This window comes from Mycteria americana, chromosome 18, assembly GCF_035582795.1.
Source record: "Mycteria americana isolate JAX WOST 10 ecotype Jacksonville Zoo and Gardens chromosome 18, USCA_MyAme_1.0, whole genome shotgun sequence".
NCBI lineage: Eukaryota > Metazoa > Chordata > Aves > Ciconiiformes > Ciconiidae > Mycteria > Mycteria americana.
The window spans coordinates 8,023,860-8,032,627 of NC_134382.1; the positions used below are offsets into that span (position 1 = coordinate 8,023,860).

Below are 8,768 nucleotides of genomic sequence, written 5' to 3' on the forward strand. Positions count from 1 at the left end.
CTCAGGTCAAAACTGCTGCCAGGCCAGATTTCTACACGGAGCTTTCTCAAGTCACAGAGAAAGCCAGGGACAAGGCAGCACGCAAACTCAAAGCCCGCTAAGCCACAGGATTGACCATTTGGTGATCCCGCTTTCTGTGAGAATGACACACACCAGAACAGCGTTTTGCTCATTTGTACTCTCCAATCATACACATCATACATGCGCAGGTAGCTCCTACCACACTTTATTTCAAAAAGTCACTATCACACTTCGTATGTAATACAAATGTTTATATACATTGTATATGCATTTCAAAATAGGAAATCACTGCTAAGTACACCATATGTATAACATATAAGAAAACATGTTTAAAAACATGTTTCTAGACAAGAGTGGTATTCTTGAATACATTTCCTGTTGCATATTTTTGTATATGCTTCGGTACTGTGTATATAAAATACCTATCTAATGAGTTATCTACTGAGGAGTTATACTTGAAGTGAAAAACACTTCTGAATTACTTAACTTTCAGGTTTGCTTCTTCTTGAACTTTTACATTGAGGTATTTGAATTACATCAAAAGCTAATCGACAATAACACTTCAGGTTTCTCTCAGACACTTCAGATTTTGAACTTGCTACCTAAAATTTGAATGCTTTCCAAAACTACAGACTGATTAACTTGTGGTAAAACATTACAGAAGTAAAATTAGTTTCACACAGTGTACAGGCAAACAACCAAGTATTTTAACTGCACAGAGACCAGATCAAGAACGCTTCTTCAGTTCTGAATGCGGGTTCCACTGACAGCATGCAAAAGGCGATCATCCAGATGAAGGGTCAGAGCATAGTTTAGGCATCTATCCACTGTTACAGGATCTTTGCACGTCTTTGCTAAAATGCAACCCTTGAATGCCCAGAGAGTCAGCACTGTGTTAAGAGTTCACCTCTTGCCTCTTCGCAACAGAGAATATCTAAGGAGTTACTCTTTTTCTAAACCATCACAAATTATCATTCAGCAGCAGCAGAACTCTAAATGTCCACGTACATGCTCCTAAACCAAAGACATAAACAGACTTTCCCCAAATCCAGAGCACTGTCTGGAACCAAACTTGCTTGTGGGTTTCTCCCTACACCCACAGCAAGCAATCAAGTCCCACAAAAGCGGTTTAAGCTAAACAGTTTTACCGTGGAGATGTCCGAGCTTAACTGAAGCAGCCTTGCTGATGACAGACACACCAGACTATTCAGCACAACACCACGTCCACCAAGAGGAAGCACACAGCGTGTCAGTTGCACAGGGCTTATAGATAAAACATTCATTATACGTGGCAGCTACTAAAGTTTACAGTGCAGACAAGTGGTACTCTACCTTTCCCCCTGTTTTGAACTACATTTTCCACTAATGTTCTAATCGGAAATTACCATTCCCTTTGCCTTCTGGCAATCCACATACTCTACTTTGCACACACATGAAGATCTCCGTGGAGATTTCCAAACACTTGGAGATCTGGAGCTACCTGGTGATCATGAGTAATTCCATTTGTTGGCCTGACAATGGGGATACTGCTCAATATGTCAACATGACATTTTATCAACAGGTATGTTTGATCAAATGCAGAAAAGAGAAGTAGCATTGAATAGCCATCTCTCAACAGTCACTTAACAGCTAGCACCAGAGTTCTGGTGCTATTCCGGTGCACGGCCAGCATGAGAGTTACCAGCAACGACGACTGTCTCTGGAGGCACAGCTGACATATACCACTCAGCTTGACCAAGAACAATAACTTGAAAAGACAGAAGCGCAAAGGAAGCTGGCTAGGTTCATTGGGGAGATTCTCCACCTAAAGCGAGGAGAGTTCATTGGGGAACTAGACTGAAACACTGGAGACAGCTGCACTGAGAAGAGAGACATGCTCTGCTTAGCATCTCAGAATTGTAAGACATGATATAAAGTCAGTTATAAAGCAGGTCTTTTGATTTCCCTGTTTTTCTGTCTGCTCAATGATCAGCTCTTACAGCTTCATAAACACTTTCTTCAGTCCAAAGACAACTGCCCATCACAACATACAGAATTAGCTAGAAATGCACAGAGGACTGTTATCAACTCAGTCCTGGACACAGGGATGCTGTGCACAGGATCTGCCTAACAGAAAGAATCACATGATTCCACCAAGAACAACTCTCATGGGTCCTAATGCCAAAGGGGCCGCTCAACGAGACCCAAAGGAACCGAAGTGCAATTAAACAGTTACACACAGTCACACATACAGCCACAGAATGCTCTGTCACATTACTTGTTACAATCGATCGGCTCAGAAATGCAGGAAACAGTAACGTAACGTGGAGTCAGTTTTTGATGAGACTAGAATTGGAGTCAATTTGTTCTTCCTGGATAGGAATTCGAAAGCTCCTTTCTTCTGAAAGACAGATAATAATAAAAAAAAAAAATACTGTTCAGAGTAGAAGGGGCAGGAAAAGGGAAGCCGGGGACTCTTCTAGTTTCACAGATGACTAGGCACCTGTGAGTGACATCTAGGTTGGTGCTTGTCTTTCCAGCCAGTGCTAGGAAACACCAACTGTAGGGAACAGTGAAAATACACTTTACCATTGCTCTATAAATGGAACATGAGGCAGCTGTGGGCTGACTCAAGAGCCAGGCTGCCACTTAATTCTGAATATAGCATTCATTTCTTCTCAGTCAAACCTCTCCTGTGTTTGCAGGAGACACTTCAAGACAGTTCACTTCTATGTAGGCAAAAAAGTTCACAATATACTCTTTAAAAGACTGTTGATTCTGGATCCTCTCTGTTCAGAATTCCCTGCACAAAATCATTACATCATTTTTGCAGAAACTAAGGGAGGAAAAAGCTAGGAGGAATTAAAATGAGAGAGAGAGAGAGAGAGAATCCTTCTGCATGGCAACAAGCAGGGGAATCTGTGCTCTGTAAGAATGCAAACTTAAGACAGTGTGACCTCCAGTGCACCAGGACTAAATAGGGGATCAACCGCTGGTATTAACTGTAGGTGACACTGTGCTACTTAGCCAGGTAGACTTCAATATGATTGAAACAATTATCAAAGTTCAAATAGGGGGCGCTGATTATTCTCTTTCCTATACATTTTTCCCCATAAAAAGAAACTCACTGTGATGGTTGTTTCTACAAAGTTGTTTCCTCTTGGTCTCTTTTTTGGCTGCTTGGATAATCAACAGGAGGATGGACATTCCACTCACCATTAGCAGTATCAGACAAACAAGGATAAGTGATAAAGACCCTGAAAGAAAAACAGAAGAAGAATACACTAAAAAAGATTCATGGATCTAGCTGGAGTTTCCATGGCTTTCCAGCTTCAAAAGAAGGAACCTAGAACGCCAGAAGTACCCCTGAACCACAAAGCCTAAAAGTCCCAGCTGCCAAGCAGACTAGGAAGAAGTCTAGAATCCTGTGTGTCTCACTGAAAGAGCATGTAAAATACAGATACGGCTTCTGAGAAAGAGTGTGATTTCCAGTGAAATCAGTTTCAAGTGAAAACTCCTGACCAGCTCTAGTAAAGAGAGAGACTAGACTTGGTCATTCCCTCTCCTTACCCCAGTTAGTCTCTGAGGGGCTGTTCGTATCTGGGCAAATGAAAGGAATCACACTGGGCCTGGACGGTGAGAACACTGCAGTCGATGTATTATTCTTGTGGTCAGTGGTGGAAAGATTCAAAGCAGGTGTTGCACTCTGAGAAGTAGCTGGCTGTGTGACATGGTTGCTGCAAACAGCATCATCTGTTTTTGTCCCTTGTCGAAGTGTATCCTTCCCAAGAATGCTGCAGCTAGAGATGTAAAATAAATTAGTGTAGTTTTTCAAACAGTGGAAGTAATGACTTTATAAGTGATCTCCATGGAACAAGTGAGTGAACATTACAATCCTTGTTTTATCAATACAAACTCAAGCTTCAACTTTCCTAGATTGTACAGATATGTGAAGAACAACTAAGCTAATCAAAGTTATTACTGGAAAAAAACTGACATTCTGTTTTTCTTAGCATCTGTGCATGTAACAACCTTGAAGCATAGCTGCATTTGGCAAGGGAACCTTTTGCTACAGACACAAAACATCCAGACCTTTAAAAAAACCCAAAAAACAAAGGCTGAGAATACCGTTGTTGCCATAGGTGGAGAGAGAAAGGGCAGAAGGCAGACGGATGCTTCAAATCAGTACACAGACTGCTCAAGGCTCCTGAGAGTCATGAGGAACATGGTTTCATTGCACCTACTGCAGGTTTACTCTTCACACCATGATTTGGGCATCGACTGCTACAGAAGTAAACCCAAAATGTTGCTCTGAACATGTTTGGATCAGTGATACATACTTGGTCCAAGGTCGACAGTTTTCATTTCCCCCTATGGAATAAGACCCTTCAGGACATGGTAAGCATACTGGGAAAAAAAAGGAAGAGGCAGAATTTGAGTTCAGTTAGCAACATAACTGCATGACAGCTACAAAGTAATCACACTAACAGCTTATGCTAGTAGCCTAGCTTACAGAACAGACCCAGCGAAACCCACTAACCCCCCAAAAGCCATAGTCATTGGGGCAGAAGTAACACAACATGCTCAGTGGTTCATTTGAGTCTGCAGCTAGCAAGGTTTCCTGTTTTCTCTACTGGCTAATTATGGATATTAACAAGGAGAGCATTAAGATTTCCGACAGCCCAGGAATCACAGAGCAACAGTTTGCACAAGTACCCTGCTATAACACTTGTGTGGAGGTATCAATGAGACAAATGACAACAGCTTGTACACTAGAAATAACAGCCATCTCATCTGAAGCAGAGGCAAGAGTTTGGAGAGTCTGACACATCGCTAGCTTACCGCTTCCCAGCGTGTATCTGACATCCGGCATGTAACCTGCAATACACGTGCAAATTCTGTCAGAGGTCTTCTCACACTTCTTCACTTCCATGCTCCCCTTCCCTAGCAACAACAGAATAAAGGGCAAGTGAGAGACAAGAAATCAGTTAAGAAAGAAAAAAAAATTAATCACTCGGTGCCTATCTGTGTGTGTAGAAACAACCGGAGAGAACAGAGTTTATTAACAATTCTGAAGACACCAGTTTTCAGGCAGTGCAAGCCTGCTCCCCTTTGAAGGCTTTACCACCAGTACCAACCAGAAGATATCAGCTATTGAAATAACAACCTGGTTTTTGGACTTGGTCCTCTCAAGTGACAGGCTTTACGACATCAGCCTTTGAGGAGCACACAAAGGTAAAGCAAGCACGTGAAGACCGATTGCCTCCCAAATTTGTACCAAGAAATGACCGCTATACAGCTGACTTACTAGTGTTGCAGATTGTACAACTCTTGCAGAAGTCGTGGCTGTGCTCACTGCTAAAGTATTTGTCTTGACAGGGGGCACAGACTGTGTCCGTTGTTGCTGTGCAGCGGCTTCTCATCCTTTCACCTAAAACAAAGACCACATAGAAGGAGGAGCTGATTGTTATCAGAAGGAAACCCTCTTCGTTTCGTGCATTAGAATGAAAGAGTGCCCAGAAAGTGACAGTTCCACTTACAACTCTGGCTGAAAACATTCAGCAGATATAGCCGTGCCAGAATCCCTAAAAGTTTTGACCCATAGCATCACTGTAAGTTAAGCAGCTAAAATGGGCTAGTAGGGGCCTGATGATTTGCTGAGAGTTCAGGCAATGCCCAAAACGATTCTCCCAGTGGATTCCAAGTATGACTTCTCCAGACCACCTTTTCTGCAGACATCAAGGTTTGCAGCCAATGTCAGTTAGGAAAAAAAGCAGGTTTTTAGCATAGCAATAGGTCTGATCTCTGGTGTAATACAATGGCTTTATGACAGATCCTGCCTTCCCTTAAGAGGCAAATCATGCAATTCAACCCAAAGTAATCCCAAACAGGTACAAGAGATGGCAAGGGACTGCTCAGGTTTGCAGAAAATTCATTAGTGAAACAGTCAAGAACAAATGTTTCTAGTATCTTTCTGTTGGCGTTCTGAAAGCCCACTAGGCATGAAAGAACACGGTTGTATTTTGGCATGCACCTGTATCGGCACCCAACAACATCAAAGATGCTACTAGCTCCATTTCACAAGCAGTGAGACACAGCGCAAGATGCAAGGCGGGCATTTGTTACTATTCCAACCAGTATGTGTGTGTCACATGTTGCATTTAGAAACAAGCTCTGCATGCTTGCAACCACAAATTCCAACCTGTATGATACACAGTACTTAGACAGAAGCTCAGATTGATGCGCTAGGATGACAAGGTTTGTGAGCAAAGCGAGTCGCCCAAACTGAAACAGCAAGTTAACAGTGGATTTTGGGAAAGGAGTCAGACATGTTCCTTCTATCTCACTAGCTTCTCTCCATACAGCACAGGCTGCAGGAACTATACACCGCTTTAATGACTAGGGGTTTTACAGTTGAGCTTAAATATGTCCTTATTCTCACAGACCGTTTCGTTCATTTTGGTTCTTCATTTTCCCATTCTGTAGGTGAACACTGAGCACCAAAGTCTCTTGCTCACTCTAATTTTCTCTGCATTTTATTGAGTGCTATCAGTGGCAAAATACGGGAGATTTTCAGTGACCATAATACATGCAATACACTTCTACATTTTTACCATCTATGCAATCAGGAAGAGACTATGAAATGGTTCCCCAACAGCAGCAGATTGGCTAACAACGCAAAAAACCTGATAAAAGTTATTTCAGCATAAGGAGGAACAAAAAACTTCCGAGAGAAAGGATTATCTGTATCTGCATACAAGTATGCCTTTCTTTAAATTGAGTTCAAAACTACTCAGATTTAAATAGTTTTGAGAATAATGCAATAAACTGCCTCAAGTCTTAAAGGCTGAATTCATTCCAATGAGCATCTCTGAAGATAATACTACTGCATCAGTTCATACCATAACCATTTTGTGTAGTAGACTTAATTATAAAAAGAGAAAGTAACTATTCTGAAAGATGCACATAAAACCATATGCAAGATTTTAAGTTGCAACTGCATTTACAGACATGATCTACGCTCCCTCTAGGTGCATGTACCCTTCTAGTACAGTCGATGTTGAATGTACTAAAAATAATCCCTTCTGTTAAGGGGATTGCCTCTTAAACAGCAATATTACTTGTTAATTGTCGTTACTCTTCATCACTAAATCATTTCTATAATGAAATCCCAACTATTAAAGTATTTGAGGTTTGATATTTGGCATTTGTGCTTCTCAATACTGCATTGCCTTCAGAGATACTCAGACTGTGGAAAAAACCACACATAACGCATGCAAAACCCAGAATTCAGACTCATTCAGTTTTTACAATAAGAGAGGAGGAAGCAAACACATTTCCTTTCTAGTTACACTTTGCTAACCTCTGTCTATGAATCGAGCATATCATTTTCCTTAAAAAAAACACCAAATCTTAAGTAGTATAAACCTTGCTACAAAAGAAAGCTTAAAAAACATCTTTAGCAACAGAATTAATTACCTAAAGTTTCCATTATGCAAGATTTCTGAGCTTCTTTATGCGATAGGTAAAGGAGAGTAACATAAATGCTACCATCTTTTCTCAGCTAATACTCCCACAATGAAAATGCGCCAGACTGACACATTAAGGAAGCTGAGCCACACAAAAGAAGTTAAAGAACATGCAACTCTTTCAAAGAGGAGGATTCCTAAATTTAGAAATAATCTTTGTCAGTCTAGACTGATATGAAAGTCTCCTCATCAAATGCTTTTTCTCCGTGTTATGCTTCCTACATTTGAATGATATTTCCATCAAGCTATTTTCTACCACCTGTGGGTTATTAACCAATAGATATTACATCGAGCAGGTATAACCAACATCCAGTGAAAATTACTTACCAGGGGGACAGTCCTTGCAGCATTTTTCACCGAAAGGATATTGATGTTCTTTGCATTTCAAACCCAAGCAATGGCTAATAGTGACTGCCAGCAGCAAGAACAAAAGAGTAGAAAAACGTGAATAAAAACCTACAGCTACCATAATGCAGCCCTACTGTTCCAGCAAAATTTCAGTAGGGCAAACTCTTGGAGAAATGATTCTAAACCACTGGTGACCAGAATAAATTCATATGTCAGCTGCTGGGAAATTCCCAGCGTATGCTCCACGCCCCCATCCTTTTTCCCACACCCAACAAACCTATTTTTTGCAGTTCACAACCAAAGTATTCATAGGCAGAAAGACAGCACGCTGAACAGCGTTATGAAAAGATTTCTATTCATAGCCTTAAAACAGAGTGCCTCCAGCCAGGTACATACCTCTTTACATAGTATTAAAGCACAGGCCTTGAATGCCAGGAGAACTAGAAGAGATGATCCTTGTTATTGCAAAGAGCAGTATTAAAGCAATACAGAGGTAATGCTTGAAAACCTTTACGGATGAGAGCCATAGGTAAAATGAAACGTAGCCCACGTAGGCTTGCTCATTAAAAGGCAAAGTGCAGACAGATCCTCTCCCCTTGGTCTCACGGTAATGGTAGACCCGTGACTTTTATTGCTGCATAAAAACCAATGTTAATAAGTTTCTCTTCTCAGGGAGAGTGCGGAATCACAAATCAGTCATCTTGTTACCGCCCTCAGGAACTAGCAAAAGCTACAGATGAGAAGCATTTGCAGTCTCCATTTCAACTCTTAATATCAGACTCCTTGCATTGCCATTGAAGAAAAGTAAGCTCCTGACTCCAAAACAGACTTTGTGTTACCCCTACCATTTGCTCCCATGGAAATAAAAGCTTCCAGCAGAGGCGCGCTCTG

The 8,768-nt window shown here is 41.3% G+C and overlaps 1 protein-coding gene across 3 annotated transcripts; it reads right to left on the minus strand.

The window, feature by feature from the left end:
- Window positions 1-221: 221 nt before the first annotated feature.
- TNFRSF4 (TNF receptor superfamily member 4) lies at window positions 222-5,735 on the minus strand. Of its 3 annotated transcripts, XR_012778365.1 has the most exons (7): window positions 5,309-5,735; window positions 4,843-4,944; window positions 4,341-4,407; window positions 3,571-3,800; window positions 3,129-3,257; window positions 2,279-2,401; window positions 222-1,825 (listed from the first exon to the last, which is right to left on the minus strand). XR_012778365.1 is itself a non-coding variant. In XM_075520829.1 (6 exons), exons 1-6 carry the CDS (start codon window positions 5,556-5,558, stop codon window positions 2,331-2,333), a joined length of 846 nt encoding a protein of 281 aa, XP_075376944.1. In that variant the 5' UTR covers window positions 5,559-5,735; the 3' UTR covers window positions 222-2,330. The 3 variants fall into 3 exon arrangements, 2 of the variants coding, with proteins under 2 accessions (XP_075376944.1, XP_075376943.1); XM_075520829.1 differs by having other exon boundaries at window positions 222-2,398; XM_075520828.1 differs by having other exon boundaries at window positions 222-2,401.
- Window positions 5,736-8,768: the final 3,033 nt, after the last annotated feature.

Coding starts and splice junctions, on each gene's coding strand:
- TNFRSF4 (XM_075520828.1), bottom strand. CDS start 5,558: ATGTTTTCAGCCAGAGTTGTAAGTGGAACTGTCACTTTCTGGGCACTC. Junction 4,408..4,842: donor CAGATACACGCTGGGAAGCG/GTAAGCTAGCGA, acceptor TTTTTTTCCCAG/TATGCTTACCATGTCCTGAA. Junction 3,801..4,340: donor AACTGTCGACCTTGGACCAA/GTATGTATCACT, acceptor TTACATCTCTAG/CTGCAGCATTCTTGGGAAGG.